Source organism: Megalobrama amblycephala, linkage group LG17 (assembly GCF_018812025.1).
Source record: "Megalobrama amblycephala isolate DHTTF-2021 linkage group LG17, ASM1881202v1, whole genome shotgun sequence".
Taxonomy (NCBI): Eukaryota; Metazoa; Chordata; class Actinopteri; order Cypriniformes; family Xenocyprididae; genus Megalobrama; species Megalobrama amblycephala.
Genome location: NC_063060.1, coordinates 18,237,125 through 18,257,698, shown reverse-complemented (window position 1 = coordinate 18,257,698; position 20,574 = coordinate 18,237,125). Strand labels below are relative to the sequence as shown.

At 37.7% G+C, this 20,574-nt stretch overlaps 1 protein-coding gene across 1 annotated transcript in view; it reads right to left on the bottom strand.

Annotated features, from left to right (window-relative positions):
• The window catches only part of pigk (phosphatidylinositol glycan anchor biosynthesis, class K), a 56,644-nt gene that overhangs the window by 29,023 nt on the left and 7,047 nt on the right, over positions 1–20,574 (bottom strand). The window contains exons 7-9 of the mRNA XM_048163654.1: positions 12,725–12,842; positions 10,768–10,878; positions 2,459–2,631 (exon numbers count right to left, since the gene is read on the bottom strand). Coding sequence (XP_048019611.1) covers positions 2,459–2,631; positions 10,768–10,878; positions 12,725–12,842 — 402 coding nt within the window. The remainder of the gene's footprint in view (positions 1–2,458; positions 2,632–10,767; positions 10,879–12,724; positions 12,843–20,574) is intronic.

The window sequence follows — 20,574 nt, the reverse complement described above, 5'->3', positions numbered from 1 at the left end:
TCGCAATTGCCAGTTATAAAGTCAGAATTCTGAGAGTCGCAATTACTTTTTCTTTTTTTTTAGTGCCGTTTTTTTTTTTTTTTTAGTGGCGGAAACAGGATTCCATACATTTTAGTACTTTTACTTTTAATTGAGTTGAATAAAAATAAATTATTCAACTTTACTACATTTATTTTTCAACAAATGTACAGAGTAGGGTACACTCTTAGCCCGGATTTTATATTTACTTAAAAATATAATTACAATATACTTAAAATATTTAAGTTTGGTTGCATTACTTATAAAATATAAGTATATTCTACTAATTTGTGGGCGTATTTGAATGTGTTAATAAATGTAAGTTAAATGCACTTAAATTATGAAGTTTTTCTCCTGACCACGCCTCCTACACACTGGTTTGCAGCAGGTAATGACGCCATTTTGTCGTGGTGTGTGTGAATTCAAGGAGCTGTTGATGAGCAGTTGGAACATTTGTTTTGGCTGTTCTACAGACATTTTTCCAAACATTTACCTTTTTATAGTTTTTCACCAAAGGAGAAAATCACAATTTTTAAGTTACCATCATCAAGGTCAGGGTTTGTTTTAGTTGAGCTCTTGACCCTTGACTTTTTAATATTAGATTTTGTTTGGGCAGTTTTAACTGCATTAAAACCAACCAGACAAGCAAAGTTAAAAGATGATCAGGTGGTGCTGATTATGTTTTCACATAATCATTATTTGATCTGAATCACTGAACTCATTTAGAGCCCAATCTCTGAGTTAGATTTACATTATTGATTACAGCAGCACTGTGATTCTACAGCAGAAGATCAACTTTTACAATACAAATTTTTTTTTTTAAGTTGTCCTTATCACACACAAAAAACAAAAAAAACAACAACAACAACAACAACAACAACAAAAAAAAAAAAAAAAAAAAAAAAAAAAAAAAAAAAAAAAAAATAATATATATATATATATATATATATATATATATATATATATATATATATATATATATATATATATATATTATAGGCACACAAAGACATCAAGAATCAGCGTATGAATCTCTACAATGGTGACAAGCAACATATTCTGATAAACAGATCAACTATGAACATTAGAAAACAAGCTACTAAAAAGTCACAGAAAAACAGCAAAATTTAAATAGTGAGAATATTTAAGAAAATTACGAAGACATTCAGCTCATAATTTATTCATGCAGCAATGCATGATGGGAGGCATGGATGAATTTTGATTGGTGGCAAGTTAACTTGCTTAGTACATTGAACTTAAATATACTAGGTGTAATAACTACAAAGTAATTAATATTACAAAACATTTTAAGTTAAATGAACTCGAATTATTAAGTTCACATTACTTAATCATTACTTAATTTTTTTAGGGCAACCAGATTCCTCAAATTTTTTAAGTAAATTCAACTTATCTGGGCTAACTGTACTTTGACAAAGTGCCAATGGAGTAACAGGGTGACAGGCACCTTTCGAACTAATGCTGTGGAGCCCTGCACATCAATAATTCCCCATCCCCGTCTCGCCCTGGAAACCCGATTTGTTGTACGTAGGTTTCTGATTAAAAGGGTTTTTAAGCTTCTCTGTTATTCAGCTGTAGCGATATCTGATGACCATATCATATATATATCCAGGATTTCCTGGAACGTCATAAGTTTAATACTTCTATGAATCTCACTTGTGGACTTCTGCGAGAGAGCACCCTCAGGCTTCCAGTATGAATGAAACAGAAAAATTACATGAGAGTGTTGAGCACTTCATATTGCTATCATTGCCTAATTTTGTGTAAAAATACAAAAATAATACTAAAGTATTTTGAAACATAGTAACTTGAGTAGTTTTTCAGCAAATTACTTATTTACTCAACTACTTATTTACATGAACTCAAGTAAATTATTTCTTAAGTAGCAATATTTTTATTTAAGTCTAATTTCTTCTTATTGATGATACGTGATGTTGTAGAAGTGGGCGTTTCTAACAGAATAAGACAAAATTCATGTACTCTATTCACTGCTATTAGCTATAACCTGCAGATACCAACATTTGAGAAAAACAAGCATGTCGACGTGAAGTTATGGTAATTGCGCGCTCAAATACTTAATGGCTTCCGACAGCGACGACTAGTGATTTAAGTAGTCGCCTACCCGACTAGTCTATTCAAGTCCTAGTCTGTCACTCAAATGCACAGACCCGATGAACAGGATGTAGCATGATCTTCATTCCCACACACATTATACCACAAATTAATTTAAATTAGTATTAAGCTTTCAATTACTATAAAGGCAATATAAGCCAACTGCATTATATAACCGTACATTGTGTCCCATAAAAGCCAACACTGAATGGGCTAAATTACTAAATTTACTACAGCAGATGCGCTGCATTTTTCCAGGAAACAGTAATACTTAAGATAATTTAGAGACTAACGACTGTGTTCAACTTACCTCTGCATTGGCAGCTCTAAAGGGGATGTCAGATTGATAGTGTCCTTGGTGATCTCCACTTTACGAACACTTCCAAAAAAGTCAGTGATGAGGACACTCCCTGGATCTCTCTGGAACAGGTCAGTACGGTGACCTGGAGTGGACACACACTGACTCTGCGGGCACACCTTAAACTGAAACAAACACATAACTATCAGTCAAAAAAGACTGATACTCACAAACAAAGAGATTAATTACGGGTTGTCAAATTCTAAGAGCGCATTCATTCCAAAATGGTTTTGCAGTTTATTAGAAGCTGTCAGAAATAAATACAAAGAAAAAGAACAAAAATTACCATTTAAATAACATCTGTTCCCGCACATCCAGCTATGGGGTGCAGGAAAGTGTCATTCATATGTGATCTTGTGAATTCTTACAAAAACAGACTGAAAATGTATGAAAATGGGCTTGCAGATGTAACATGGACATAAAAATGTAACCAGCAACAGTAATTAAGACTGGGCTGATCATTCATGGAGGTTTTCAATGTCAATGTTTTTTCATGTTAACAAAATATGGAACAAATGTAATTAAAATATTACCCTGTATACATTCCATCCCAAATGATTAAGCATTTATTTCCCTATGTGTTGAGTCTCAGTGAAGCCATTATCCAAACATATAATACATCTTAAATTGTGACTTTTACTCTTAATAGTAATCCACTGTAAATTTAAATTCACTCTTTATATTTTAATCCACTCTAAGCTCTAAATCATCCTTTTTAGTATGACCTCAGGATGAAATATTTTAAGACCAAATCCTGTCCAGCTGGAATGAGGTGTGTGTGTGTGCATGTGTGTGTGTGTGTGTGTGTGACATATCAGGACACAAATTTGTATAATGACATGGGTATGACATAGGTATTACAAGGAGAGGGTGACTTATAAGGAACATTACTCCATGTCCCCATTTTTCAAAAGGCTTATAAATCATACAGAATGAGTTTTTTGGAGAAAGTAAAAATGTGCACAGTTTCCTGTGATGGGTAGGTTTAGGTGTAGGATTGGTGTAGGGGGATAGAAAATATGGTTTGTACAGTATAAAAACCATTACGCCTATGGAATGTCCCCGCAATTCACAAAAACAAATGTGTGTGTATATGTGTGCTTTGGGATGGGTTCCCACGTTTCATATCAACATTAAATTGCATTCACAATACATTTTACTTCCATAATGTGACACATTTCAGAGTGAAACTGAATATTCAATGAGATTCAATAACATCTGGCTTTCCGTATCAGGATGGAACCAGACCTGAATGCGGGTTTGCAGTTGATTATGGAGAAAATGGAAATTTTGACCTGCTGGGAACCGAGATTCTGACTGGGAAATGGAGGCATTTTAATGCACATATGAATAATGCACAATAAAATCAGTAATGTGGACTAAGAAGTTTTATTTGAGAGGAATATCATATCAGCTAACAATAACGACTGCATAGTTTAGGCTGAGTCAGTGTAAACTGTTTTAAAATGATTCAGGCCAATTTAATCAAGCTAATTTAATTCAAATTACTAAAAACAACAAGAATGAGGTTCTTTGAAAATGTTTGATAAATGAAAGCATTAGAAAATTAAAGGATTAGCTCACTTCTGATTTAAAATTTCCTAATAATTTACTCACCCCCATGTCATCCAAGATGTTCATGTCTTTCTTTCTTCAGTCGAAAAGAATTTACATTTTTTGAGGAAAATATTTCAGGATTCTTCTCCACATAGTGAACTTCAGTGGGGTTCACTGGGTGGAAGGTCCAAATTGCAGATTCAGTGCAGCTTCAAAGGGCTCTACGCAATCCCAGGTGAGGAATAATGGTCTCGTCTAGCAAAACGATCGGTCATTTATAAAAAAAAAAAAAAAAAAAAAAAAAATATATATATATATATATATATACTTTTTAACCACATATGCTTGTCTTGTACCACTCTGCGATGTGCCATGCATTACTTCTGGACACTGGACTTCCACCTACATCATGCAAGATCTTTGTAACGTGATTACGTCATGCGTGCGGATCACAGAGCTAGAGCAAGATGAGCATTTGTGGTTAAGAAGTATATACATTTTTTCTTTTTTTATTTCTTTTTTTTAGAAAATGATCGATCGTTTCATATGATAAGACCCTTATTCCTTGTCTAGGATCATGTAGAGCCTTTGAAGCTGCACTGAAACTGCAATTTGGACCTTCCACCCAGTGAACCCCCACTGAAGTCCACTATATGGAGAAGAATCCTGGAATGTTTTCCTCAAAAACCTTAATTTCTTTTTGACTGAAGAAAGAAAGACATGAACATCTTGGATGACATGGGGGGTGAGTAAATTATCAGGAAATTTTCATTCAGAAGTGAATGAATCCTTTAATGCAATAAATAAGCTTATGAAATTCATAAGCAGCAGCTCTTAATCAAACGAAAAGGCCAACAATAGTTTTGTCAATCGAAAGAAAGCATAAAAATTAACACCTCAGTGTGCAGCCATTTCATTATTAACACAGTCTAATTAACATCAACTGAAAATATATTATTATAATTTATGCGAGTGCTGAGGAAATTGTGGCATTTTGTCTTACTGTATGATATTGTTTAAAAGTTTGGAGTTGGCAAGATATATGTTTTTGAAAGAAGTCTCAGCAATATTGTGAAATATTATTATATTTTAAAATAACCATTGTCAATTTTAATATCTTAATGTAATTTATTCCTGTGATGACAAAGCTGAATTTTCAGCAGCGGTTAGGGATGAGCGGGTCACAACCTAACACAGGGATAGTTGTAACACACGTTTTAAACATTTCCACACATGCTAGCAAGACGGAACTTAGATGTATATTTACTAGTTGCAATATCAACACTATATAGAAAAAAAGAGATGTTGTGTTCATCTCTGTGTTTTTCTGATTGTCTGAATGCGTTTCTTCATCTGTTTGTCAAAAAAATGTTAGGTTGTGCCCAACTCTCCCCTACTCCATTTTTCAGTGTCACATGATCCTTCAGAAATTATTCTAAAATGCTGATTTGTTGTAGAAACATTCATTATTATTATCAATGCTGAAAACAGTTGTGCTGCTTACATTTTTTGTGGAAACTGTGATTTTTTGTTTTCTTTTTTTCTCTTGTTTTTTTCAGGATATGTTTTGTATCTCTGCCAGAGTATCTCTGAAACGGCAAGGCTTGTGGGCTTCTTCCGGTCAGCAGTGGTGAGAATTTACCAACAATGGTCTGAGGAGGGACAAACCACAAACTGACAGGGGGTTGTGCGCCCAAGGTTCATCGATGCATGAGGGCAATGAAGGCTATCCCATTTGGTCCGAGCCATCAGAAGGTCTACTGTGGCACAAGTCACACAAAATTTTAATGATGGTTGTGTCACAACACATAATGCATCACACTCTGCTGTGTATGGGGCTGCATAGCCGCAGACCAATCAGAGTGCCTATGATGACCCCCGTCCACCATCGAAAGCACTTACAATGAGCACGCGAGCATCAGAACTGGACCTTTGAGCGTTGGAAGAAGATCACCTGGTCTGATGAGTCACGTTTTCTTTTATATCATGTGGATGGTCATGTACCTGTGTGCTGTTTAACTGGGAAAGTGATAGCACCAGGATACACTGTGGGATGATGACAAGTCGGTGGAGGGAGTGTGATACACTGAGCAATGTTTTGCTGGGAAACACTGGGTCCAGCCATTCATGTGGACATAAATTTGACACGTCACCTACCTAATACACCCTGACACACTGCACACATTGTTCAGCAGTGGTGTGAGGATAATAATCAAGAGTTCAAGGTGTTGCCCTGGCCTCCAAATTCCCCAGATCTCAATCCAACTGAGCATCTGTGGGATGTGCTAGACCAATAAGTTCGATCTACAGGGGCTCTACCTCACAACCTAAAGGGCTTGAAGAATCTGCTGCTAACATCTTTGTGCCAGAGACCACAGGACATCTTCAGGGGTCTTGTAAACCTCATGCCTTGGCAGGTTGGTACTGTTTTGGCAGCATGTGGAGGTCCAACAGCAGATTAGGCAGGTGGTTATAATGTTTTGGCTTATGATGCGTTCACACCGAACGTGTTTGGGGCGTCTGATTTACAGTCAATGTCAATGTAAAGGCACGTCTAGTCATCCTGCAGCGCGAATCGACCGTTGACGCGCGAATTGAGCGTTCACGCGCCTGACGCATCTGACGCGTCTGATGTGCGAATTGAGCATTTGACGCCCTAGACGCCCGAGCTGAAAAATCTGAACTTTGGCGAAAATTCGCGGCGCGTTAACCAATCAGGGACTCTGCTTTGGTAACGTGTTTATGATGTGATCAGCGGTGGAGACCAGAACAAATATAATAGTCTGTGTGTGGCCACCTATGATATGTCATCATATTTTCATTGAGACAGGAATAAAAAGGACCTTGCCTGGAAGAGGATAAGCAAAGAAATCGGACAATCTGGTTAGTTGTAAAACGCTTTGCATGATTTTAGCTGTTGATCATAGCCCACCTGCTCGCTAGCAAAAGCCGGCCGGCATGACAGAGTAAATTTGCCGCTACTAGTTTCCAACTGACAAGATGATGTGTTTATTCAGAGGATCTGTGCAGAAAGAGATGGAAGCCCCTCCCATGACGCGAATTCGCGTCTGAACACACTTTGTTTAGACACGCTAATAGAGCAAATTTGACGTGCGTCTGAAGCGTCTGACTTCAAAATGTTCAAGCATCCAACTAGACGCGTCTGACGCGAATTTGACGCCCCAGACGCGTTCGGTGTGAACGCAGCATTATAATGTACTGCATTTGACCAAAGTATTGGGATGTGTTTCAATCAGACCCATTGCCACAAGGCTATAAAATGAAGCACCTAGCCATGCAGTCTGCATTTACAAACAAAAATGAGCCGTTCTGAAGAGCTTGGTGAACTCAAGCATGGTACTGTGATAGGATGCCACCTTTGCAATAAGTCAATTCATGATTTGTTTTTCCCTGCTAGATATTCAGCTGTGAGTGGTATTATTAGAAAGTGGAAGCGTTTAGAAACAGCAGACACTGAGCCACAAAGCAGAAGACCATATAAAGTCACAGAGCAGGGTCACCGAGTGCTGAGGCTCATGGTGCTTAAAAGTCACCAACACTCTGGTGATACCACAGATGAGGAGCTCCAAACTTCCACTGGCATTAATATCAGCACAAAAACTGTGCTGCGGGAAGATCAGATTTATATTCATTTTGCGGAGACACGTTTATGTGGCCAAGAGTAAATAGGACCGTTTTAAAAAAATCGTATAGTTATTCGAACAGTAAAAACGCATGAAATAGCCAGGTATAAAAAGGCCCAATGATTCAATGGCCAATTTATAAAGAGAGCCATTTATTTAATTCCTAAATGAATCAGCTGTTTGAACTAATCTAATGAATGAACAACTAAATGGGCCCTATTTTAACGATCTAAGTGCATGGTCTAAAGCACACGGTGCAAGTGCACTTAGGGCTTGTCCAAATCCACTTTTGCTAGTTTAAGGACGGGAAAAATGGTTGGCGTACCTGGCACATGGTCTAAAAGGGTTGTCTCTGTTCTCTAATTAATTGGTGTGTTTTGGGCGTAACGTGCAATAAACCAATCAGAGTCTCATCTCCCATTCCTTTTAAAAGCCTGTTGCACTCATACCATGGCGGATTCGCTATTTACATGGCGGAATTTGCAAGCGAAAAAACCGAACGCTTCTCTAGCGAGGAAACGGATCTATTCGTGCTCAAGGTTAAAGCATGCAAGCAGACCATTTACACCCCCTGTGTGTGTAATAAGCAGAATGTACGTGCATTGTGCACCCACATATAGGCGCATTTTACTAACGCGCTCTTTAAGTAACAAAACAAATATTGCGCCATTGACTTTAGACCAGGTTTCAGTTGGTCAATGGCGCAGTCTATTTCAGTTGCCTCAAAGTCAGTGGTCTCAAACTGCCGGCCCGCGGGCCATTTAATAGAGAAAACAAACATTTTAATTAATTTATTGGTCATTTTAATTGATGATATAAATAATAACTGATTGTTTAATATTGTATACCGTGATATTTACTCAGATGATTATCATACCGTGGAAATCTCATACCGTTACAACCCTAGTCGTTGCTATGCAACCATGAGCCGCGCTCTCAACCGCGTCGCTCCTATTATGAGCGTGCTTGCCTAATTACAGTAAAAGCACTCAACTTTAAAGTCATGAGCGCCGATTTAAACCACCGAAATGCATCCGATGCAACCATTAAACGTTACCGATGCTCAAACAGCATCTTGGACAAATGTGGCTCAGCTGTGTGAGCAGAAGCGCTGCCAGGTGTCTGTCAAAAAACAGAAGAGTGTACAAATGTATTCAGGGATTGTATTTGTTCAGTACAGTGTTGTTCAGTGCAAGATTTTAATGTTATTTAAGCTAACATAAAGTAAGGGAAAATACTTCCACCAAATGTTAAAAACTAATAATGTATGTAAAAAATGAGAGATTTTTATTTTTTGGCAAAATAAAGTTGATATATATATAGCTCTAGTATTTTGTTTATTTCTTATTTTCTTTCTGTTTTGTTCCTAAATTACTAATTTTTTTATTCCATGCACCTTGTTGGATGTGAAAAGTTGCACCAGACTATTGCAATTAATAGTATTATATTAGTAGTATTATATTAGTATATTAGTAGTATTATATTAGTAATAGTATTATAAAATTATATTACATTCTGTAACAATGAGAGAGACACTGCTGTTTACATTTAGTATGGTAAATAAAATATTTATAGTATAGGTATAAAAATATTTTAGTAAGCCTAATGAAATTTGAAGCAAATGAGAAATAATGCAAAGGAAAGCAAATTTTCTGAAATGTTGCGCTTTCTTGCGCTTGAAAGTTAATATGTCCCTCCTATTAGGTGTCAATCACAGAAACGGCCCCCCGCCAATTTGAGTTTGAGACCCCTGCTCAAAGTAGTAACGTGCTGACAATGCACCTGAACGCACCTCGTTTTCAGACCGGCAAGCCCATGGGCACACAAAATGGGTGCAAATGCATTTGCTATTTAAACAAAGTGGCGCAGGGCAACGTTGGGCTGAAACTAGCAAAAAGCACTTGCGTCGCGCCTGGCGCTGCATTGCGCCACGTGTATGATAGGACCCAATGACTTACTCACTTAGACATTTACTGCCACCTACTGGCAGTTTTAGTTTCATATTTAGAGTATAATTTCATTAAAAAAATATTTCCTATTTCCATATTAATAAAAAAAACATTAAAGGCTTTAACCAATAATGACTTTAAATTATCTTTTGGGAGTAATTTCTCAAACAAATTTGATGTGTGATTAATTAGCGTTTAATTATATTATTAATCGCCACATGGTGTAATTAATTAGATTTAAAATTTTTATCTCTTGACAGCCCTACAATAAATCCAACTTGACATGAATTTTAATGATCTCAGAATGTGATTTCCTGAACATCCTATTCAGAGGCAAGTTTCAAGTGCATACTTGATGCAATTTCAGAATTAAGCCAAATGAACCTTTGGCAATAGAACTGCATTATTTTCCATCACAGCTCCCAGTGCACAGTGACAGCCAGAAAGACATTCTGCAATCTTTTTGTGAAAGAGAGATCATTCATGTGAGAGATCATTCATGAAAGATCAAGTGGCTCTTTTCTATCAACATTAAAACCTCTCTCTTTCTCCCATGGGAAATCAATAATATTACTGCTAATCCAGTAGAATGGGGGGTAGTCAGAAGAGTTCAGGGAACAAAAAAGCACCAGAAAAGAGACTGTTGTTGGAGCTGTTTGATCTGGGAAACACTGCCAAGTAGAGAGGATGTGGAGGGCAGGAAAGATCAAAATGGATTGAGGGAGTTGGTGGGACTCCAACCACTCAGATGAATGGAAGAGAAAGTAAAGCTCACCCAGGCCTTCAGAGAAAAGGTCTCCCTCCTGACTGTTTCAAAGCTGTTTGACCTACACCTGTATTAGTCGCTCTGTTTAAAGTGGTGTGTTATGAGACCTGTGGTCCGCAAGGCTGGTCTTTTCATCTGAGGCGACAGGACGTCTTTGTGACTGCCGCTTTTTAAGTTCAGTTTCTACCAGCATTGTGGATAAGGGAAATGTTCCTATTGGACCTTACAACTGGTTTCCAATTATGAAAAAAAGAAGACTTGACAAAGCATCTACATTCTCCATATTATTTGGCTGGAATTATAAACAGGCACCAATATAAAACACACATGCACACAGACACTTACCAGATCATTCATGTTGGCTTGACTAGCAGGGTGGACTTCCTCCAGGAACTCCAGTAAGTAGAAAGTGTACTTGTCCATCAAATGGACCCCAATTGCCAAATCAGGCTGATGCTGTGTAGACAAAACATTACAGGTGAACCAATCCTAATCTTCTATGCTTCCTTAATAATTTAAAATTCATATTAATTATTTATGTTCAAGGATCTTTAGAGAAGAAGTTGTACATATGTAGAGTCTAGTCTAGTGTATTACATTCTGTTCACACCAAGTCCAATGTGTCTAGATAAAACAAAAGGGTAAAATGTCTGCAATCAATTATTGCATTAAAAACTATTAACAGTGTTTTAGTCAAAGATCTTTTGACAAAAATGACCTTTAAATTTACTCAATATTTTGTCATGTCATATTCATTACTTTCAGTCAGTTGGTGTGATCCTGGTGTGATCATGTATAAAAACTACTTGGAAAAAAAAATGTTAAAAATGCTATTATATAAGACAAATCAATAATTTTTCTTCAACAATTTCGTTAACAAGATTAACACTGCTCAAGTAGTTGGTATGATGCAAATTTTCAGACACACAACCGTTCAAGAGTTTGGGGTAAGATTTTTTTTTCTGATGTTTCTGAAAGAAGTCTCATTCTCACCAAGTATGCATTTATTTGTTCAAAAATACAGTAAAAACTGAGATATTACTGCAATTTAAAGTTTTCTATTTTAATATATTTTAAGTAAGCAATAAGGTATGAGAGGCTGTGCTGTATCGTGAATAAGTCATGGCTGAAGGGCGTTGTTAGGCATGACGCGAAGCAGAGTGCCTCCAACCCCTTCAGCCATGACCTATTCAAAATACAGCACTAGCCTTGAGTACCTTATTGCTTTTACAAAACGGTTACCACACAATACAATTATTAAAGCCAAAAATAATGTATCAATGCAACTTTCATGAAGTAAACTTTCACTAAAAGCCTTACTTCCACCGGAAAAAATAGTCCCCGACGGTGAACAGCAACAGAAGTTACATTATTATGCCATTAGATGGTGGCAAATACTGTCTTTATGAGTGTGTCAGTCAGTAACGAAGACTTTTATATTGAAAAGACTGAATTGTTGTGAACACGGAACAAGACACAACTGGACAAATGCTTAGACTAGCGCTGTTAGTCACGGGAAAACCCCTTAACTGTTAAAAGGACAAGATAATAAATGAACATAGGACTGACCTGAAGGAAAATGCTAAATCTGAATGCAGGTAATACACTCTGCAAAGAGCTTTCAACCACTCTTTCTCACAATACTACACTCTTTCCACAATACTACATAATACAGTAACCTTCAATGAGAACTAACTATTTTTACGTGGCTAAGAGTGGTTGCTAAGGGTGTTGTGTAGTGATACACAGAACCGTTGGGTGAAGCGGTCATAGCTGTGTTTTACTGTGAATAAAACACAGCTATTGACCAATTAGAATCAAGGACAGGAACTAACGGTTTTATAATATGCTTTACAAATTTGATGGCAAAGCTAAATATATTTTTTTCAGGATTTTTTTAATGAATACAAAATTCAAAAGTACAGCATTTATTTGAAGTAGCAATCCTTTGATACATTATAAATGTCTTCACAGTCATTTGTGATTCATTTAATGGATCCTTGCTCTATTATTCATTTCTTAAAAAAAAAAACTCTTTCTGACCCCAAACTTTTGAACTGTATTTTAACGAATTGAATCAATCCAAGATGTGATCTAGTAGTTAGCATGATTTAGGGACACAGCTAGCCTTGGTGCTTATTTGGGAGGTGTAGGTTTGATTCTAGACTTCATCACATCCCAAATCCCTGTGATTTCCTATCCATTTAATTCCCAAAATCTAATTTTTCATGTATGTTTTTCAAAGGTTATTCAACAGCTATAATGGCTGTGCAGAAGATCAAGCGCATCAGGTTTGACTCACTGAGAGCGAGTCCTCTCCCACTTGGCTGCTGGCCAGGGCCATGAGGTTCGGCGAGTAAAATCTCTCATACATGGATGCCCCCTGGCACGTGTCTATGATGAACAACAACTCATTGTACCTGCAAAGAAAGTAGGTCGTTTTAGAGCCAGTCAACTTTTTTCAACTTTAAACCACTTTCCATGTATAATGTTGCAGCTTAATATCGTTTGTGAAACAATAAGAGACAGATCTGACCTGAAGCACAGGGCTCAAGGCTGTCTGAAACACACTGAAATACAACCAACACAGCACTCTCTGCAAGTTGTTGCCATGGTAACCAAGAACCCAGCACCCATTAATGCTCCATTCACAAAAAAATATATATATATAATAAAAATTAGAAACCACTTCTGGCCATCTCAGTTGAGTGAGAGAGAGAGAATGAGATGGCTTGGAATTGCATAAACCGGAGATGTAATGGGGGAGCAATGAAGCACAAAAGGGGCTTCACTAATTTATTGGATCAAGCCTGCAATTACCACATTGACAGGCACAAAACATCCTGTGCTGTAGTGCTCTACAGGAAGAGAGGAAGCTCTCATTGCACCTCACACCAGCTTACAATGTTTACACAGCGCTGGAACCTAAACAGCCTATTAGAGCATTTATAACACACAATTAATACATTAGGCAGCTGCAGCGCTTCAGCCATGTACATCAATACTGTGTCTAGGAGCTGCACAATAAAGACTAGAATGCATGTTTCATGTTGCACTTTGATGGTACTTATGTGTGTTCAGTAATGTGTGTTTTGGATTTGTTTTGGTCAATTTCTGCAATTTGCTCTAAAAAGCAGCAATTGAGAAACAATGATTAAGCTCAACAAATACATTTGCTGATTGAATAAGCATTCAATAAAAGTTTATATTGAGTAACTTACATTTTAGACAATATTGCTAAGTACTTTATTTTTCTTCAGGCAACGAAAATAGTTCCAAATGAAACCAAAGCAGAATCAAACAACAGTTAGTGCCATTACTGAATGAATCAGTGGTTATAAATAAATCAGTTGAGTGAATGCTTCAATGACTTACTCATTACTACAGTCAATGGCTTTATTCCTGAATGAATCAGGAATGCAAGATAATCTGGGTAGAAAAGGTGCCAAAGATGCAAACTTCCATTTTTAAAATATATCCCTTTTAAAATGTGAATTTTAGTGGTTTTTAGCATGAAGATACTGAAAAAAAAACCTAGATGCTAAATACTTCTTTAAAAAAAAAAAAAAAAAAAACAGCTCTCCACTTCAGTTGTCTCAGGCATTCACACTGTTGGCTTTATGCAGCCCATTAAATATAACTATATAACAACAACAATAATAATAAGTATTATTATTATTATTATTATTATATTTAATAATAACAATGTAGACAAATCAGTTGAATGAATGATTCAATGACTTGCTCATAAATTCATTGCTGTCATAACAATGTAACCTGCAGAGATCCACTGAAAACTTGCCATCACTAATGCAGACTGAAGGTGATGATACACAGGGCAACTTTTTGAGCAATGTTGCCGAGCAATGTTGCTTCTGCACTTTCCCATTGAGAATGAGCAATAAATTTCTATCTGGATACTTTAGATCGGTCGTGGGCAATTTTTTAAGATCCTCCAATCAGAATGCTAGCAGCTGATCACGTGACCGGCTTGGAGATTTCAGAAAAAATTCAAACAAGATGGCAGGGAAGCAAAGAAAAGGAGCATGAACTTATATCTTTTCACACTGGTAAGTTGTCTTGTGTCAACCCAAAACAGGGAATTGTGCACAGGCTATAATTTAACCATCGAATGTTTTCAGTTAAATACTAAAAAGACGCGTTCTGTATAACATCTGTAGTGGTGTAGGCTGTAGGGTGTATGGCATGTGAAAGTAGCTTTTGATGCTTTTTAACTTTTCGATCGACATGGGTTCGAATCTGACTTTTGCCAAACTCGCTCTTCTCCCTTTTCCTATCACAAATCAGACCAGAATGGCATTTATATTTAAAGGTGCCATAGAATTGAAAATTGAATTTACCTTGGCATAGTTGAATAACAAGAGTTCAGTGCATGGAAATGACATACAGTCTCAAACACCATTGTTTCCTCCTTCTTATGTAAATCTCATTTGTTTAAAAGACCTTAGAAGAACAGGCGAATCTCAACATAACACCGACTGTGATGCAACAGTCGGGATCAATAATATGTACGCCCCCAATATTTTCATATGCCAGCCCATGTTCAAGGCATTAGACAAGCCAGTATTAACGTCTGGATCTGTGCACAGCTGAATCAGACTTTATGCAGGTAAGCAAGCAAGGACAACAGCGAAAAATGGCAGATGGAGCAATAATAAGTGACATGATCCATGATAACATGATATTTGTAAATTGTCTTTCTAAATGTTCCGTTAGCATGTTGCTAATGTACTGTTAAATGTGGTTAAAGTTACCATCGTTTATTACTGTATTCACAGAGATCAGAGTCATGTTGTTATTTTCATTATTAAACACTTGCAGTCTGTATAATTCATAAACACATCTTCATTCTTTATAAATCTCTCCAACAGTGTGTAATGTTAGCTTTAGCCCGTTAGCCACGGAGCATAGCCTCAAACTCATTCAGAATCAAATGTAAACATCCAAATAAATACCATACTTACATAATCGGGTATGCTGCATGACGGACACTTTGTAAACATCCATTTTGAGGGTTATATTAGCTGTGTGAACTTTGTTTATGCAGTGTATTATAGAGTTGCAAGCTTGGGGGCGGGGAGCGTGAGCATTTAAATGGGAAGCGAGCTGAATCGCCGCATATTTAATTATGCCCCAAAACAGGTAGTTAAAAAAATTAGCAAAAAAAAATCTATGGGGTATTTTGAGCTGAAACTTCACAGACACATTCAGGGGACACCTTAGACTTATATTACATAATGTGAAAAAGCATTCTAGGGCACCTTTAATAAAAACTAAGAAAATATTTGAAAAGTTAAAATAAAGTGGCTAACAAGTGTTTATAATAAAGTATTTATTGGGTTGGCAATAGATTTGCTCCTCTCTGATTGATTGCTGTCAACTGTCCGTTGCCCTAGTTAGTTGCCCTGTATCTCACCAGGTTGCCCATTGATGGCAACATTGCCCAGCAACATTGCTCAAAAAGCTGCCACATGTATCATCACCTTCACAATACAACAGGAATGCACAGGCAGAGTGATACAAACAGTGATGTTGGACTCTTGGAATGATGCTTGTATGGTGTACATTGTAGGATATCCTCAGACCTTAGTCATATGACGAAAAGACATCATGCCCCAAACTAAAAGTCTTCAGCCACTGGGCGAAATGGCATCTCACCAGATTGAAAGGAGCAATAGCCATGACCTCATGCTCTTCCCTGCTGCTGCTGAAACTAGGCTCAAGCCGCGTTACGGCTCCTGCAAGGTTTTGTTCCGTCCTTTGCGCTGTGTGAACTCACACCAGAAGTATTTCAGAAGCGAAGCGGCTGGATTCGCGAGACCACAAGATTTGCCTGTCTGGCGTTTTTTCCGTGATTTTTCATGTTTTTAATGGCTAAATGGTTATATTTTGTCCGGTTTGATTGTGTTTATTGCTATGCCATACTTTATTTTGCTGTAGCCTACAGACGAAGTTAACACACTTAAAAGTCCAGTTATGGATAACAAGAACAAAAAAGTTTTTCAACTTCGAATCTCTTGTCGTCAGTTTCTGGCCTCCTAGTGATGTGAAATATGAGCGGGAGCTTACACGGGGTGAATATTTTGACTTTATTTTGTATTTGAGCTGCCTGTCTTGGACGCGGTGTCCGTAAAAAATAGGCGAGGCGCCTATCTTTTTCTGGGACGCTTTTGAAACGCACTACGGCGCGGTTGTTGTAAACACGAGCATTGACTAGAGTGGCCGCGTATCAGCTCCGGTAGCCGCGTCGCAGCCGTAACGCTGCATTCACACGGGGCGTCAGCGTCGATGCTTGACAGAGGGCGTGTCTGAAGCTTGTGCTGACGCGACCATTATAGTGATAACAGCCAGTCACATTACTTTCTGGAGATACTCAAACGCAATTGGCTAGCAACTGCTCTAGGGTATTTGCATAAGGCGATCTGATTGGATGACGCCTGCGTTGGCGCTTGAAAAGTTGAGAAATTTTCAACTTCTGCCGCTTGCAACACGAGTGAAGCGACGTGACGGAACCCACAATTCAGTTCGGCAATGCATGACTTCACCCATTCAAAGTAAATGAGAAGCGTTAACGCCTGCGCCCGTGTGAAAGCAGCGTAACGCGCCGCAGACGCGTGCAGTGTAAACAAGGCTTTACATTTGTGATGTCATCACATAAGGACTTAATTATATGCAATACCCCACTTTGAACAGAAGGGGTCGCTCTACTACAACTTGTTAAAAGACTGAATGCAAAATGACACTTCAGAGTGATGAAATTCATGAATGAGAATATAAAGAGCGGTACGTGCTTGATGTTAAAAAGAGTTATAAGCACAATGTATCCTGAAAAGGAACTTAATGCAGTGCACACACTGGCTGACACACAATGTAAGCACATGCACAGAAAGCTGCGTCTCTCAGCATGCGATTGACAAATTGGTCGAATACACATGCAGTTATGTCAAAATGCCCATTGTGTGGAGTATTTATTCTTATTTTTAATACAGAAATGAGATAAAATAACACAAAAATCTATATTGTGACATCGTAAAATAAGATTTTTTTCTTATCGCCCACCCCTAATAGATTGCTTTAATGCAGCTGCTTAACAGTATTAAACTTGAAAAAAACAGTAGCAATGTCACAATGTTTTTTTTTTTTTAAGAATTACAACTTCACTTTCACTATGAAGTTGTTAAGGCTATGTTTGTTAGGTTTTTTTGTGTACAACGCTTACATTCTGTTAACTTTTATCCCATAATAATAGCATCCTTCAGTTGTCTTTTTCTTTCTCCCCCTTTTTCTTTTGATATTTAACTGCAACTATTCTCAAATTGTTGTAAGGTGTGTGTGTGTTGTTAATTATGTAGGGCCTATCTTTGGATTAGGGCTGCACAATAAATCGATTTAGATTCGATATCACAATGTGCACATCCACGATGACATTGCACATCCTGCGATATGACAAAGTATAGGTACCGTAGTTGATCTGTGATCCGTACGGACCAGGCACCATGGTTTGAAACGCACGTGATTCTCAGATTAGTTGCAAAGTTTACCCTTCATAGAGTGAAAGATTATCATTTGCACAGTGTTTTAGGTTCTGTCAGTTTAAACATTCAAGCGATTTAAGGGAACTCATTTCGGCACACACAGAGCTGCGCAGACAGCATTATTCTCTGTGTATGTGTCCATTAAAGCACAAATAGAGGTGGAAGAAAATTGAATTAGGTGTTTGCATGCTAAAATACCCTTCTTGGTTAATAGCCTCGTAAACACAGTCACATATGACTTACGTGAATGTAAATAATTGAGAAAGAAAATGGATCAGCAGCCTAATATACCCCTTGCTGTCATTGATGCTAATCAAACAACAAAATACAAAGAGAAAATCACTTTTGTAGCTTTAACAAAGATTACTTATATTTATTTTATACAATGAAGACTGTAGTGTTATTTTACATTTGATTATTCAATTTCTGTACCTGAAAACTGTTAGACGTACCTGAAAAAATGTTAAGCGCAGTTTATTTCATTAGTATCTTTCTATTGTATTTATCTAATGCTTGTGATTTGTTTATTATTTTCTATGCAGATTCACTCCCCTATAAAGTCACCTTAATCATTCTAGAATAATTCATTCTTTCCAAACAAAACTATTCATGTCATCTGGTGAAATTGTTATTGAATTTTGAAAAACAAAATAATGCAATGTCAGTTTTTTTTCCAATATCAAGGAGCCTTTTGATGGTATTCATTTCATAAAGCAAAAACAAAAGCAAAAGAGAAAGAGAGAGAGAGAGAGAGAGAGAGAGAGAGAGAGAGAGACAGGTTGAGACCAAAGGTAAGCTGTACCTGATGTATTTTAGAGTTTTAATCAAATGTTACACTGTGGTAAAGTTCTATACAGAAGAGAACATGCCGATTTCACACCGGTCTACAGAAAAACAGCAACGGGCTGAATAAAAATGTAAATCCGCTCTCTGACAGTAAATGGCGCTTTTAGAACAGCAGAAATAGAGCCACTTTGCCGGTAACCTCTGTACACAAAGCAGCGCTGGTCTTATAATAATGCAGTCTAAAGGTAGAGACACACCAAACCGACACCAACAAACTAGCACTGATGAAAGCCGACCATGTTGTCACATCATGTCGCCTGCTTCGGGGGGAAAAAACTGCACTTGAACACACCGAAAGGACTACAGCCAACTGTCAGCTTACACGTGCGTTCTGCGCCTGCGTGTAAAGCAGACTGTCTATTTATCCGGATATATTCATCCTTTAAAAGGGAATCCCACACTGCAGGCTGCAGATACACAATATGTAAACAAAGCAGTGCGTGCTTACTGCTTTGAATATCATTCATGCTGATAACTTTCTTTTCCACTCGGCTCATGTTGATATTAAAATATTCACCCAGAAACACTCAGGTAAAGCCCAAAGTATAGTTCACTTTTACGCGTATGGTGACGCAAATTCCGTCATCAGAAGAGTATGCGCATACTGTATGTGCACAGCTGGATTTTTGTAACCATGCGGAGGTCGCACATGCGCATATTTTATTATTTTTTTGCAGTAATTAGTTTATCCTCAAGGTGGCAACCGTGCCCTGGGGGCGTCGATTCACAAGGTAGTCAAAGAAAAACTGCATAAACAGAACAGACCGGAACGCATGCAAGCTACAGGGACAATGGAGGCCTACATAGATGAGAGATTGTGTGAAGAGGTTAGAAAGTACTCTCATTTGGCTTGAAAGAATGCAAAGATGTTATAACTCGTGACGAGACATTACTCAAAACTGCGCATATGTCTAACGCCTGTGTATGCGTACGAGTCAAATGAAGTATACTTTCCAAGGCTGTGTGTTCGACTGTGCGTGAACAGTAGCGTACGCTAGTGATGCGCAGGTCGTCTCATAACCCGCGGACCGGGGAAAGAAATTGTCACTTTATTTGCGGGGCGGGTCATTAAAAACAAAATTAAAAAAAAAAAAAATCCATGTATGTTGCGTGCAATTCCCTATAGCCTATATTAAACATTTGTGAATATCTATTTTCATATTTTATTAGGTTCTTTGATAAGGTTACAATACGAAGGCCGTAGCAACGTAACTTGCATGATGACCCCAAACCTTTGGCATCACGTGACACGTCACGAAAGCGGCACGCCAAGCAGCTCCCACAGCCAGCCACAACAACAAAAACAGAGAAATAAAAGTGAAGATGGAAGATGAGGTGCGGGACAAATTGAGGTCGGGAATTTACATAATTAAAAGAAAAAAAGGTCAGGCTGCTAAATCCAATGTTTGGGACCGGTTCTCAGAAATAGTTGGAAATAGCAGGAGACAACAGCAGTATCGGCTACGTGAAGTGCAACTCGTGTGAAAAAATATACAAACACGAGAGCCACAAAACGGGCACTTCCAGCATGTCAAGACATATTTCTGGGGTGTCAGTGACACGTCTCAAAATATTACCGCTTTCCTCAAAAGTAAAGTACCAGCACATGTCAAGTCTGAGGTCACAGACACTTGTGTTGAATTCTGCTGTCGAGATTTATGTATTTATGGTTCATATTCATAATCGTATGTTGTTGCCAGTTTACAGGGCGATGTTTCCAAGCACTTTCAGGCTAAAATAAAGGCTGTTT